Source organism: Triturus cristatus, chromosome 11 (assembly GCF_964204655.1).
Source record: "Triturus cristatus chromosome 11, aTriCri1.1, whole genome shotgun sequence".
Taxonomy (NCBI): Eukaryota; Metazoa; Chordata; class Amphibia; order Caudata; family Salamandridae; genus Triturus; species Triturus cristatus.
The window spans coordinates 187,643,098-187,657,891 of record NC_140594.1 but is presented as its reverse complement, the minus strand read 5'-3'; the positions used below and the strand labels follow the sequence as shown (position 1 = coordinate 187,657,891).

Genomic DNA, 14,794 nt, shown 5'->3' with positions numbered 1-14,794 from the left:
TCTATTTGAGGCTCATGTACACACATATATATATATATATACACACACACACCTAATGGTTTGGCTAGTTTTAAACACGGCTTTGGAGAGTCACATACTACTCAAGAAGAGGGCATATCTGCCACATATCTATAGAGCAGACACATTTAGGAAAATTGAGATGTTTACAAGACATTGCGCCTTGGACCCACGTGCATGCTTTTATGCGCAGGTCAATAATGTTTAGTAACTAGTTCAAATGAGGAACGTCTTAGCTCTCTCCTCCTGGAAAACATATGACAAAACTCTTTTTGATCTATTCCAAATACATGTGCATCTATGGATAATGTGTTGCTTGAGAAGAAATGCTTACTTGTGAGCGCACTTCTCTAGAACGCATGGTTCGTACACATCCCTTTTCTTTAAGTAGTGGATATTTAGCTTTACTAACCGGCTAAAAAATAATCCAAAATAACTTCTTTGTGGTGGAACTATGGCTATCCCTCCTTGATTGCCTGGGTGTTGAACAACCTGAATAGATGTAGATGGGCTACATAAGAAAGGTATTGATGTACCCTGTGAAGCGTTCAGTGTCACTATGCACTTATTAAAAGCAGAGATCCGGACATTAAAAAACCCCACAAAAAACAATGAATCATTGAGCGACATCAATACAGGATCACAAAACTTATCAGGTGAGTAAATATAAATACTTTATTTACATACATGCATTAATGACAATGTACTGTGTATTTTAAACATAGGCAATAAAACAGCTGTAACACCTATCCAATGCATGCTTTTCTGTAGTTATAGGAGCATTCTCTTCTTTTTTCTTTAAGTTGGTGATATACGCCGGTCCAAACACAAACAGTAGGAAGGTTGCAGAGTATGGAGGCAACACCCTTGGATATGGAAGTCGCAGTGTCTTAGGAACTGGCTGGCCAAAAGATTTAGTAAAGGTATTGTAAGCTTTATTTACCATTTCCTCTTTTGTTGGTTGTACCTCTTGCCTGATTATAGTTTGTACTTTTTTCATAAAACTATTTTACTTATGTTGAACCAAACACATTTGCGGTGCCTGCGAAACAGCATTCTGCAGAGAGCCATTAAGTAAGGTAAATGAACCGATATGAGTTAGAGAAGACATTAAGCAGTATCTCGCACAAATTCGCTTTATGATTCTATACAACTCACTTAGAGTAACATCACCAAGTAACGGCTCTCTCATTATGCCTCCTTACTCCATCCTTCCCACAGTTTGACATGTTTATGTGGGCTTTCTCTGGAATTACTAATCAGTATATTTAAAGTCATGCAAGAGTCTTTTGAATGTGCCAGCTTCCAAAAGTCAGTGTTTCTACACTTTTCCAGACTTTCCATTATGCAGTTCGAGACCCAGATTGACCAAGGCCCCTTTTATCTGTTAGCATCTAGATCTAAGGGTATGTCCAGGTGGAGTTGTTGTGGGTAATCCTTTGCCTCGGGACAGGTGAGTGTAGTATGCAAAAGGTCCACTTGAGAATTCCCACATCTTAAGCAATTGGCAGGAGTCAATCTTCCCAAACCTCAGTAGTTTGTCTCTTGTGAAATATGAGCACTGGAGATACTTCAGTTGAATTAGTCTACATTGTGTAGCTGCAACGACCTCTCTAGGTGCTGTTTGTGCCACCTGACACGCCTCTTCAGAGAGCCGTCCACTTCCCTGTTCCATGCCTTCCTGAGTTCATCAGTTGTATTCGGGGTATGATGTCTCAAAAAACGATAACGATTCGAAATGTATTTGGTTCTCATATCCCCAATTAGGGGGTGAACTTCCAGAGGTTGTGGTCACGAAGTTCCATTACATTTTAGTGTTTGGGTGTATGTCAGTTCTTCTTTTTTCCGCGCCAGACAGCGCCGATCCGGGAAGAGCATACCCCTTTAGTCATTTTTTGACTAAACTTTTTTGACTCTTTTGGTCTCTTTTGTTGACTCGACTCTGGTGCCGGTAGGATGCCTGGTTTTATGTTTAAATCTCTTTATTAAGTTTCAACAGCAAACCAACACCATCCAGTACAGTCCGTGCATACGCCTACAACCACTGGGGCCGGCAAGTATCACATGGAGCATCCTCTTCCCCCTAGTCACCTGTAGGCCCTGTCGCCCTATCCGTATGATCCCTCACTACCCCTCCCCTCATATCATCCTCTGAGAGCTGCCCTACGCCCCGGGGCCAGTCGCCGGCAGGCTTTAGACCCTCCCTCCCTTCCCCCCCCCCCACCCTATTTGCGCTGCTCCTTCCGCCCCCAACCCCCCCCCCCCCCCCCCCCCCCCCCCCCGGCCGTAGCTATTGTCCAGGGACCCAGCCCTCTGCTATGTTGCCCAGCTGTGCCCCCCTGCTCGAATGACCTCACCCGTCCTGCCCTTCCGGTTCCGCAAGCCGTAAGAGTCTGAGGTATCTGGGGCATGTCAGTTCCCTGAATTCGTTGGTGAGCAAAGAGATAAACGGCTCCCAGATCTCCCGGTACTGCTCGACCTCACCCCTCGCTGTCAATGACATTTTTTTCCATTCCTAGCACGTACCATAGTCTGTGTAACCACCCTGTGACTGTGGGGAGCGTGGGTGTTCGCCAGTGTGTGAGAATGGTTTGAATGGCTGATCCTAGCGCTATCGCTATCTGCCTCCCTCTACGGGATCTAAGCGGGTACATCAAAGCGTTGGGGAGGCCCAACAGGATGTAGGCCGGTAGACGTGGTAATTCAATGTTAAACTGGGAGTCCACCGTGTCCAGCACCTCCTTCCAGAAGTCCCCCAGCCGCGGGCACTCCCACAAGACGTGGGTCAGCGTCTCCACCTGCTCGCACCCCCGCCAGCATCTCGAGTCTTTACTGTTGTCCATTGCGTAAATGCGTGCCGGGGTGTAATACCAATACATAGCAACCTTCGTTAGAGTTTCTGTCAAGCCTGTGTGATACGCTGAGTGCCGTGCCCTGTACGCAACCTGTTCCCACTCCTTGTGGCTTAGTGTCCTACCTAGTTCTGTCTCCCAGCGCGCCCGGCCCGGGTGATAAAAGTGTGAGGACGGTAACTGGAGAAATTTATAAAGATCACTGATGAGCTTCGTGTCGGACGACCGGGTCATGAGCCAGCGCTCGTATTGGGATAGTCTCCTATTCGCGGTTTCTCTCACCTGCGGGTTCAGCGCCCAATGTCGGGCCTGCAGGTATCGCATTCTCTCCGCTTCGGGTAGCATGTATTCCTGCCTAAAGCTCGAGAAGGGAATAATCCCCTCCACTGTGTAAAGATGACACAAAGCTCTACAGCCGGCCGCTCGCCAATGGGCGAACGCACCCTTCTGCATACCCGGCGTAAAGTCCGGGTTGTCCACCAAGGGCGTCAGCGGGGACGGAAACGAAGTCAACCCGTATGCCAGGTTCGTGGCGTCCCACGCCCTCAGTGGCACTCTAGTGACGAAGGAGGCATAAAGGTTAGCCGGCCGATGTGCCCTTCGCAGGAACGGCACTTCCTGCAGTGGCCTACCCGCCACCGCCTGGTCCTGGAAGAGCCAATGTTTATCTGATTCCCACTTGCTCCATTCCACCAGATATCGCAGCTGAGCTGCTTGAAAATATGTTCGGAGATCCGGGACGCCCAGGCCTCCCTCCTCAGGCGCCAGCAGGGAGAGCACCTGCCTCAGCCTCTGTTTCTTTCCCTGCCACACAAACCGCCCCAGCTCCGACTGCATCTGCCGGATCCACCCAACCGGCGGCGCCAACGGGAGCGCCCGGAACAAATAGAGAATCTGGGGCAGGATAGTCATTTTTATGGCTGCCACCCTGCCTAGTAACGACAGAGTACCGCGGTCCCACCTAGCAAGTTCAACCCGTATCTTCTTGCCTAGGGTAGCGTAATTGACCGCCGTCATCTCCGGCAAGGTGGGGGCTAGCTGTATCCCCAGGTACGGGATCGTGCCCGTTGACCAGACTATCGGGGCTAGACGCTGCAGTTGCGTCCGGGTCACCGGCGAAAGCGACAAGCCCAGAGCCACCGATTTCCCCATATTCATCTTAAATCCGGAAACTGCTGCGAACGAGGTCAGTTCCGCAAGGCATGCCGGCAGGGCCCGGAGTGGTTCCTCCAGAGAGAAAAGCACATCATCCGCATAAAGGCTGACAGCGTGATAGAACCCACCCATTTTCACTCCTCTCACCTCTGGGTTATCCCTAATTCTTTGCGCGAACGGCTCCATGTACAAGGCAAACAGTATGGGTGACAACGGGCAGCCCTGCCTCGTGCCCCTCTCGATGTGAAAGCTCCCGGAGCTGCAACCATTAACTCGCACCACCGCGGTCGGAGTCCCGTAACAGTTGAATATCATGTTACGGAATTTATCCCGTATCCCCACTTTCTCGAGCACTTGCTCTAGGTAAGGCCAGTGCACCCGATCGAAAGCTTTTTCGGCGTCTACCGCCAGCAGCATTCTCTCACCCCGGATCCGCGACGCCTTTTCTATGATGTGCACAATCCGTTTGGTGTTGTCCACTGTCTGCCTCCCTGGAACAAAACCTGCCCGATCTGGACCTACGAGCCCCGGCAGCAGGGGGGCCAATCGAGTCGCTAGGATCCCCGTGTATACTTTGAGATCCACATTCAATAAGGATATCGGCCGGTAGGAGCCACATTGCGAGCCGTCTTTCCCCGGTTTAGGGATGACTGTAAGTGACGCCCGCAACAAGTCCAGCGGCATCGTCCCCTGTTCCGCGAAGGTGTTAAAGAGGCGTGCGAGGATCGGTGCGAGTGTAGTGCAGAACGTTTTATAGAAGAAAGCGGTAAAGCCATCCGGCCCCGGGGATTTACCGAGCTTGAGATTGGCAATGGCTGAGATCACCTCTTCTACTCTAATGTCCCTGTCCAGTCCCTCCGCCTGCAGCGGCGTCAGCGTGGGCAGCGAGACCGAGTCTAAGTACCCTCTCGTGGCGCGTTCGTCCGGGAGTTCTCCAGCATATAGGTCCGCATAATATTGGCGGAAAACCTCCGCGATGAGGCCGTCCTCCGTGACGATCGACCCCAAGGGGTCGGCGATCCCCTTCACCCGGTGCTTCTGTCTTGCCACTCGGAGCCTGCTCGCCAGCAAGCGGCCGCACCGATCCCCGCCGGCGTAGTAGGCATGCTTAAGGCGAAGCGCGGCGTATTCTGCCCGGTCCATATCCAAAGCGACCAGGGTCTTTCTCGCTCCCTGGAGCTGCCGCCATACCCGTGGAGCCCCCGTTCGGCGATGCACTTGTTCCAGTTCCCTGACTTTCTGCATAAGTTCCTCCCGCTTGCTACGTCTATGGGCATTATCCGCCACCGATATCGCAATGAACTCCCCCCGCAAGACTGCCTTCAGGGCTGCCCATTGCGTCGCCCTGGAGGTTTCCGTGTTCTCATTGTGGGATTGGTACTCCCGGATCGCGGCGGTCACCTGTTTGATGACGTCCCCTCTGTGTAGTAAGGTGTCCTGAAGGCGCCACACTCCAGGGGTAGTATACACCGGCGGTACCGAGAAGATGGCCGTCACCGGGGCGTGGTCTGACATGGAGATTACTCCTATGTCTGCCGCCGTGGCCAGCGTGCTGACTGGCTCGGTCACTAGAAAGTGGTCCAGCCGCGCGTAAGTTTTATGTGCGTGCGAGTAAAAGGTGTAGTCTCAGTCCGTCGGGTGCAAGTGACGCCACAGATCCCTCAGCCCCATGTCTACGAGTTGAGCCCTGCTGCCCGCTGAGAACTCCCCCGCTTGCTGCGATCGTTGGGCAGATCTATCCAGTGCCGAGTCGAAGACGAGGTTAAAGTCTCCCCCTACAATTATGTGTCTGTCCGGCGTAGCCGCCACCTCTCCCAGTGCAGCCTCGAGAAATCTATCCTGCCGGTCATTCGGGCCATATAGAGATCCGATTGTGAAGGCTGTGCCCGCCACCCGGAATCTGTAGACCAATAAACGGCCCCGCTGCTCCGCTAGCTTGTGGAGGACCTCACCCCGAAATCCTCGAGCAACCAGTATCGCCACCCCTGCCGTTTTGGTGTTATTAGAGGAGAAGAACTGCGTGGGGAATTCATGGGAACGCAGTCTGGCGCAGTCCCTGGGTAGGAGGTGCGTTTCCTGAAGCAGACAGATGTCCGCCTGAGTCTCGTCCAGTAAGGAGAGCACCGACCGCCGTTTGGTCGGGTTGTTAAGGCCCCGTACATTAAGTGTCACTATTTTAAGACTTGTGGGTGACATATAGTAGTGGTGTCTCTCCCGCTCTGCGTTTCCCCGGTGTCAAATGGCGTCGCCATGAGGACGCTGTTCCTGTCTTGCCCTCTACCCTTGTCTTGCAATCTGTCCTGTTCTGGATGGTGCCCCCTCCCCGCCCCCTGACCTGTCACCCCTACGCTCCGTCCTGGTGTAGAGCCCGCTCTCTCAACCCCATCTTGCCGTAACCTCAACTGCCCCCCCCCCACCTCCCCCTCCCACCTCCCAACCTGATCCCCCAACTCAATCCAACAACTGCCCCAACAACACCCCCCTCCCTAACCCCAATTCCCCTGTCTGCATAGTCCAAGTCCGGTCCTCTAAAGGACAAGTCTTTGGTAACCCTCTCCAGTGGACGTTAGGCCAACTACCCCCCCCCCCCCCCCCCCCCCCCCCCCCCCCGGCCAGCCCCCCCCCCCTCCCCCCTACCCTGAACCTGAAAGCTGATGTATCCTCATATGATCTCCCCCCGGAGCAGTTCTATGCCGTTAATGCGACGTCGCTGGGACCAGTGTTCTCGACTACCTCTGGAGCCGCTCTGTCCACTTCAGCCCGATCGGCTGATGCGTCCCGCCTCGCCGGGCGGTCCCGGGAGCGCCGCCCGTTTACCCGCTGCCAGTCACCACCCCTGGCGCGCCCCCGACGTGGGGCAGGTGCATCTCCCTCTCCTTCTGGCAAGCCCAGGATGCCGCAGGTTTCCCGCAGGGAGCGCAGCTGATGCTGAACCCCGTTCCACCTAAAGATGAGCCTGAAGGGGTGGCCCCAAGCATAGGGAACCTGGTTTTCTCGGAGAAAATCGGTGGCGGGTTTGAACATCCTCCGTTTCTGGAGCGTGATCGCCGACAAGTCCTGATAGAGGGCTACCGCGTGCCCCCGGAAGGTCAGAGGCTGCCGCCTCCGAGCCTCTGCCATGATCCGTTCTTTAAGTGGGAAGTCAGGGAGGTAGGCGAGAATGTCCGGGGCCGGCGCCGGTCCCCTCCGCTGTGCCCCCACTCTGTGGGCCCTGTCGATTCGGACTTGGAACCCTTCCGGTTCTCCGAGGACCTCTCGGAACAGCGCCCCCAAGTAGTCGGCAATGTCCGGCCCCTCCTCCGACGATGGGACTCCCCGGACCCGTATGTTGTTTCGCCGAGACCTGTTTTCCAGGTCTTCGGCATGGGCCTGGAGATCGATCTGCTGGTCACGGAGCCTCAATACCTCCTGTCGCAGGTGCTCAACCTCCTCATCCCTTTGTTGGCTAGTCTCTTCCACCGTGGCCACCCGCTCGCCTAATCCGTCCACCTCCGGATGCCTGGTTTTAAACCCTGTGACTCCTGTCACCGACTGATGTCGGTTACGGACCACCACCACCGGTGCCTCTACTGCCTGGGGGCCGACCACGTTTCCGAGTCGTGCCTCGACTGCCGGGCCCTGACTTCGAAGGCTAGGCGGGAGCGGTCCCGCAAGCTACTGGAGTTCCGGCAGTCGGCTCCGTGCCGTTCACGGTCCCAGTCGAGGAGGAGGTCGAGGGACCGGTCGCAGAGCCGGAGTCATCACCACCACTCGTCCGGTTCCAAGTCTTCGGGTAAGTCGAAGCATAGTAAGAAGTCCAAGAGGCGACATCACTCTTTGGGCTCACCTCGCTGGTCGCGTGACTCTGCTGAGGGTTCGGGTGGTACAACCCACGCGGCTCTGTCGGAGCCACGGGAGTCACGTCCGTCCCCATACCCGCCGGTCCCTGGGACCGACGCTACTCCGGCGGAGATCAGTGCCTTCCTCTCGGCCATGAGAGGCCTGGCTCTGCCGTCGACGCCTGCCGGCGCACTTTCGGGCCCCGCGGGCTCGACTGGGAGGCCTAGCCAGCCGGCGGCTCCGGCCCCGGCGCCGTCGTCGACTCCGGTCCCGACGCCGCAGGTCCCCGTGGGATCCAGGCCTGGATCCCAGACGACGCCGGTCGACCTCACGACCCCTCTGCCGGCGTCGCCTCCAGTACCACCTCCGGCGCCGTCTTCGGACGACGCCGTTTCCCGATTCAGACCCGGTCCGGGCCCGGCATCAGAGCGGTGCCGCGTCCGACGCTGATGGGTGGAAATTTCATCTGCCGCCCGGCTCCGATCATTCCACCTGTCTACCAGGAATCCGATGACGGTGACGACCGGGAGGGGTCTGAGGACTCTCTGGCCCAGCAGGGCCAGTTATCACAGGACTGGGCAGATGAGCTGGGGGATGCCAGTGGTCTTGACACCTCCCCTGACACTGGCTTCATCTCTCCTCCGACCGTGGTTTCGGAGGAAGGTGCTGCATTGTCAGTGGTGCTGTGCAAGGCGGCCAAAGCTCTTGGGCTCGAGCTGCCTGCTTTGGCCGTGAGGACGAATCTCCTCACAGAAGTGCTTCAACCGTCAGCAAGCTCCTCGGAGCCTCTGCTGCAGTTCAATGAGGCACTCAGTGACGTTCTGAAGGGCACCTGGTCCAAGCCCTCCACAGTTCCTCCGGCCCGGCACCACCGCCCTGCACCGGGCGACCCCAGTTTTCTGTCCCAACACCCCACGCCGGAGAGCCTGGTTATCCAGGCCTCTACTTCCCAGACCGCCTTACCGTCCGCTACCCCGGATCGGGAATCCAAGAGACTTGAACAGTTTGGCAAGAAGCTGTTCTCTTCCCTTAGTTTGGGACTGCGGTCTATTAACACCGCTTGTCTCTTGGACCGTTACTCCCACGCCCTGTGGGATACGGTGGAGGACATGCTGCCCCAGTGTCCGGAGGAGGCCCGGACACGGCTCGCCCAGGCTCTGGCCGACGGGCGGGATGCAGCACGGCACGCTATCAGATGTGGACTGGACACTACGGACTCGATGGGTAGGGCGATGTCGACCACAGTGGCGCTCCGCCGCCACGCCTGGCTGCGGTCCGCCAGTTTCTCTGGGGATGTTCAGAGCACCCTCATGGACATGCCCTTCGATGGCAGTCGCCTCTTTGGCGACAAGGCGGATAGTGCGTTGGAGCGCTTTAAGGACTCTCAGGCTACGGCCAAGTCCTTGGGCCTCTCGGCCCCGCACCTGGGCACTTCCACCTTTTGTCCCTTTCGTGGCCAAGGAAGGGGCGCCCCCTCATGTCCGCCTAGCCACATGCCACAGAACCAACCTCCATGCGGTCGCGAATGTGGATTCGGCCGAGGCGGTACTGTCAGTCCACATTTACCCCGGCAGCATCCGCCTCAAATCCCTCCTAGTCCGTGCTTTCAGGCCCATTCCATGCCAGTGGGAGGCAGAGTTCGCCATCACCTGCTCCACTGGCGTTCCATCACGTCAGACAGGTGGGTGCTGCAAATCGTCCGAAGGGGCTACTCCCTCCCTTTCGAGGCGACCCCTCCTGCCATGCCACCACAGTACCACCACATGTTGGGGGATCACTTGAATCTTCTACAGGAGGAAGTTACGGCCCTCTTGGCCAAGGGGGCCATCGAGCGAGTTCCTGGTCCAGAAGTAGGTCGTGGTGTTTATTCCCACTGCTTTCTGGTTCCCAAGAAGGGCAAAGGGGGCCTACGCCCTATCTTGGACCTCAGGAGCGTCAACACCTTCCTCCGCAAGGAGAAGTTCAAGATGCTCACCTTAGGTTCTGGCTGCCCTAGACCCTGGAGACTGGATGGTAGCGTTGGACTTGCAGGACGCTTACTTCCACATCCCCGTCCTGCCGGCCCACCGGCGTTACCTGCGATTCACGGTGGGCCAGGAGCATTTTCAGTTTACCGTGCTCCCCTTCGGCCTCACCAGTGTCCCTCGGGTGTTCACGAAAGTGATGGCGGTGGTCGCTGCTCATCTGCGCAGATTGGGGTATCCAGTCTTCCCCTATCTCGACGACTGGTTGTTGAAGGCGGGCTTGCCCCAGACAGTCGTCTCCCACCTCCAGACTACGGCCGACCTCCTGCATTCGCTGGGGTTCTCCATCAATGTGCCGAAGTCGCATCTGAATCCCTCCCAGACGCTCCTCTTCATCGGAGCGGTTCTGGACTCAGTGCAGTTCCGGGCTTATCCTCTGGAACAGCGGTTCCGGGATATTCAGGCTCTGATTACCATCTTTCAGCGTCTGTCCCGGGTTTCGGTCAGGTTGGTGCTGTGGGACCTGAAGTTTCAGTGGGCCCAGCATCGGGGCAACCTGTCCGACCATGTCTTGATCTCGGAGGGCACTGCAAGACAGTTGCAGTGGTGGCTCACGGACCGCGATTGGGTCAGTGGCAGATCCCTCTCCCTACCCCAACCGGAGCACGTGGTAGTGACGGATGCGCCCCTCCTGGGATGGGGAGGCCACATGGGAGAGGCGGCGATCAGAGGACTCTGGTCTCCGGCGGAGTCGCGGCTCCATATCAACCTTCTGGAGCTGAGAGCGATCCGACTTGCACTGAAGGCATTCCTTCCCTCTGTCCGGGGAAGTGTAGTGCAGGTGTTCACAGACAACACCACCGCCATGTTTATTGCAACAAACAGGGTGGGGTGGGGTCGTGGTCCCTTTGTCAGCAGGCTCTGCGCCTCTGAACATGGCTGGAACATCAGGGCATCACCCTGGTGGTTCAACATCTGGCGGGCTCTCTGAACGCCAGAACAGACGAACTCTGCCGCCGGTGCATGATGGATCACGAATGGCGTCTATACTCGGACGTGGCGCAAGGCCTCTTTCGGCAGTTGGGAGAGCCTTGGTTAGATCTATTCGCCACCGAAGAGAACGCGCAATGTCAGCAGTTCTGCACGTTGGAATTTCCAAGGCGGCACTCGCTCGGAGACGCTTTTCGTGGCGAGTCGAGTTGCGGTCTGTTGTACGCCTTTCCGCCTATATCACTTCTGCCCAGAGTGCTGAAGAAGATCAGACGCGACCGGGCCCAAGTCATCTTGGTGGCTCCGGATTGGGCACGAAGGTACTGGTATCCCGAGCTACTCAGTATGTTGACCGATCCTCCGATACGCCTGCCTCTTCGGGAGGACCTTCTGTCGCAGCAGCAGGGGACGGTCCTCCACCCGAACCTGTCCAGTCTCCACCTCCATGTGTGAAGATTGAGCGGCGACAGTTGATGCCATTTGACTTGCCTCCTGAAGTCTGTGATGTGATTCTGGCAGCCAGGCGTCCCTCCACAAAATCGGTATACGCCTGCAGGTGGAACAAATTTGTGGCATGGTGCACAGCAAAGGCTGTGGATCCCCTTTCCGCCCCTCTTTCTGAGGTTCTCCTCTTTCTTCTTTCCATGGCCCAGCAGGGCTCTGCTCTGGGCACTCTTAAAGGTGATCTTTCAGCTATCTCTGCTTTCTTACGGCTTCCTGATCAGCCTTCTCTTTTCAAATCCCCTGTTGTTTCTTGCTTCTTCAAGGACATTACTCACATGTTTCCTCCTGTCCCTTTCGTAATGCCTCAGTGGGATTTGAACCTGGTGTTGACGTATCTGATGTGCGCTCCCTTTGAGCCACTTCATAATTGTCCCCTTCGTCTATTGACGCTCAAGACTGCTTTCCTGGTTGCCATCACCTCTGCTAGAAGGGTGAGTGAGCTCCAGGCTCTCTCTTCTAAGCCTTCTTTTCTTTCTGTCCATCCGGACAAGGTTGACCTAAGGACTCGTCCTTCTTTTCTCCCTAAGGTGGTAACTGCCTTTCACATCGGGCAGTCTGTTACGTTGCCCACCTTCTTTCCGCCTCCGCATCCTTCGAAAGAGGAAGAGAGGCTCCACCGTCTGGACCCAAAACGGGCACTGTCCTTTTATTTGGACCGCACCAAGCAGTTCCGGGTGGACGACCAACTCTTTGTTGGCTACGTGGGCGCTAAGAATGGGCGGGCGGTGCACAAACGAACCATCTCTCGGTGGGTCTTTTTGTGTATCAAGGCCTGTTACTCCTTAGCTAAAAAGGAACCCCTGTAGGGCTGAGGGCCCATTCCACTCTGGCCACAGCGGCTACTACTGCCCTGGGCCGGGGAGTCCCTTTGCAGGACATTTGTCAGGCAGCAACGAGGGCCTCACTGCACACGTTTGCCAAACATTATTGCCTGGACAGCCAAGTCCGGAGAGATGGCTTCTTTGGCCGTTCTGTTCTCCAGGACTTTCTGGTGGGAACTTGGTTCGCAGGCCCACCACCGGGGTTGGTATTGCTGGGGTATCTATTCTAAGGTGAGGAATCTAACAAACGTGTTTCTTTCAGATGAACAAGTTACTTACCTTCGGTAACGATATATCTGTGAGAAACATTAGTTAGTTAGATTCCTCACCGCCCCACCCATCCTCCCCGTTCTGCGAACCGATATCTAGGGTTGAGGTTATCCCTTTCAGGGCCCTAGACTTTTTTGGCATCAGTGTCGGTCTCTTGCATAGCTCTGCGTTCCTGGCGCGGAAAGCTATGTACAAGAACTGACGTCAGCGTGCGTGGGTGGCGTCTAAGTACTCTGACGACGTCATCCCGGCGCACGACGCCGGACGCGGAGCCGCAGACGACGCCTAGCGACACGCAAGGGTATTGCTGACGAAAAATCTTTCCGGATCCAGCCTGACGCCTGGGGATATTCTAAGGTGAGGAATCTAACTAACTAATGTTTCTTACAGATATATTGTTACCGAAGGTAAGTAACTTGTTCGTTTATGCATATCATAGTTCTTTTATAGGTCATCAAAGGAACACATGAGTGTACCTGATATGATCTCGCCAAACTTTGATATACTGATATTTTTCCACACTTGGAGTCCGTCAAGCTTGCTAAATTCCTGCAGAAGGGCTCCCATTCACAATGGGGTTTCTTTGGTGAGACATCTGTGCGACCCAAACACTTTTGAAGACCCCCACAGCCTCCAATATTGCGATAACTGTGTGGATGGCAGAAGCTGTTGCTCTGTCTTCCCCCTCATAAAAGAAATGTAGTGCCAACATCCACTTTTCGGTGGCAAAAACAGGGTCTGTGTTCAGCCCATAAAGCCATTCATTGATGGTAATCAAGTGTGTAGCCTAATATTACATAACCTCGCCCGATACACCAATCACTCAGTCGTACTAGGATTAACAACATTTAGTCCTAAATATCCACAGAGTAGCCTGCACCCACAGAAATAATCTATCAAGGCATTGAGGTAAGCAAAAACTCTTGTGGAATAGTATACAGGTAATCCCAAAGTATATACAACAGGTGCTTCATCCTAAAAATTACTGCTACTCCAAAAACGGAGAGGGGGAGAGGGTCCTAGAATGCCAAGTCACTGTGCAGTCTGGTGGCCATCTGTGGTGACAGATCACTCTCACGCTCACTCTGTGTTTTTGTGCTCTAAACTGCCTCATATTGGAATCCCATTTCCACCACTCTCAGCTCAACCACCCATTGAGGAATCAATGTCATTGGATTGATCGGATAAACCACTCGTTTGGTAAGATTTGGTTATAAGCCAGAGTACTTTCCAAGTATGTGTAGAGCTTCTGGTCCAGACCACATGGGTACCTGAAGATATAGTAGTAGATCATCAACATAGAGTGACACTCTGTCTGTGACCCCTTTTGCCTGCTCAAAGCCCCTTAGGAGAAAATCTACCCTGACCAACTCCTTTAGCTGCTCAATCGCAAAGAGCAGCAGCTACAGTGGGCAGCCCTACCTCATACCTCTATGAATTGAGAAGAAATCTGACAGAGACCTGTCTACTCTGACCCTCACTTGCAAATTGGTGTATAGATGGTGAGTGTCAGCGTGACTCAAAAATTTAGGTCCTAGGTACACTCTCCCAAACTGGGCAGATAAAAAGTCCTATTTCTTTTGTATTGTTTCGACCTTAGAATTTCAGTGTTGTTTTCTGTTCACTTTTTAGTCTTTTTTTTTTTTTTAAATTCTTTTTATTGACATTTTCAATAACAAACTTAAAACATTGCTTCACACTGCTATGTACGCATCGCAGACAATGGCGACAGGCCCCCCCCCCCCCCCCCCCCAACAAGGCATAGGGTGCGGAATGTACAGGATATCCAGGCAGTCTTACATGACAATCTACGCTTCAACCAACCGGCTGTCAGCCTCATCTGCCCATCTGGGTATCCCACCTCGACAGCCACCCACCCGCCCCACGAGTAGCAGCAAATATTAACGTTTCCCCCCCATCCAAGGGGAGAGCAGTGTGTTACAGCATTTGTAGCGGGGTTTGCTCCAGCCAGTGTATGAAGGGCTCCCAGATGTCCCTGGGTCTGGACCGCGCCGGCATAAGCTCCCAGTACAGGGCTAACTGGGTTTGGCAGTAAGCAACGCTTTGAACCCAAACCTTAATGTGAGGTGATGTGCCCGCCCCCCAGTGTATAGCAACCTGTCTCTTGGCCAATAATAATAGCATTGCTGGCAGTTTACGGTGTTTGGGCTCAATCATGTGTAAAATCCCCAGTAGTGCAACCTGGGGAGTGCAGGGGATCAGTAGGCCCGTGATAGTGCATATTATGTCCAGCACCCTTGTCCAGAACAACGCTATTGCAGTACAGCCCCACACCATATGCATAAAGGTGGCCCCCGGTGCATGACAGCGCCAGCATTCATCGGTATCCCTTAGACCCATGCGGTGCAGCCGTCTGGGTGTGCGGTAAAGCATGTGTACG

At 54.7% G+C, this 14,794-nt stretch overlaps 1 protein-coding gene across 2 annotated transcripts in view; it reads left to right on the top strand.

Moving 5' to 3' along the window:
• Nucleotides 1–14,794, top strand: part of HECTD4 (HECT domain E3 ubiquitin protein ligase 4) — a 2,430,065-nt gene that overhangs the window by 426,022 nt on the left and 1,989,249 nt on the right. For both annotated transcript variants that reach the window (XM_085634374.1, XM_085634373.1), the window contains exon 24: nt 822–941. In XM_085634374.1, the coding sequence (XP_085490500.1) occupies nt 822–941 (120 nt within the window). The remainder of the gene's footprint in view (nt 1–821; nt 942–14,794) is intronic.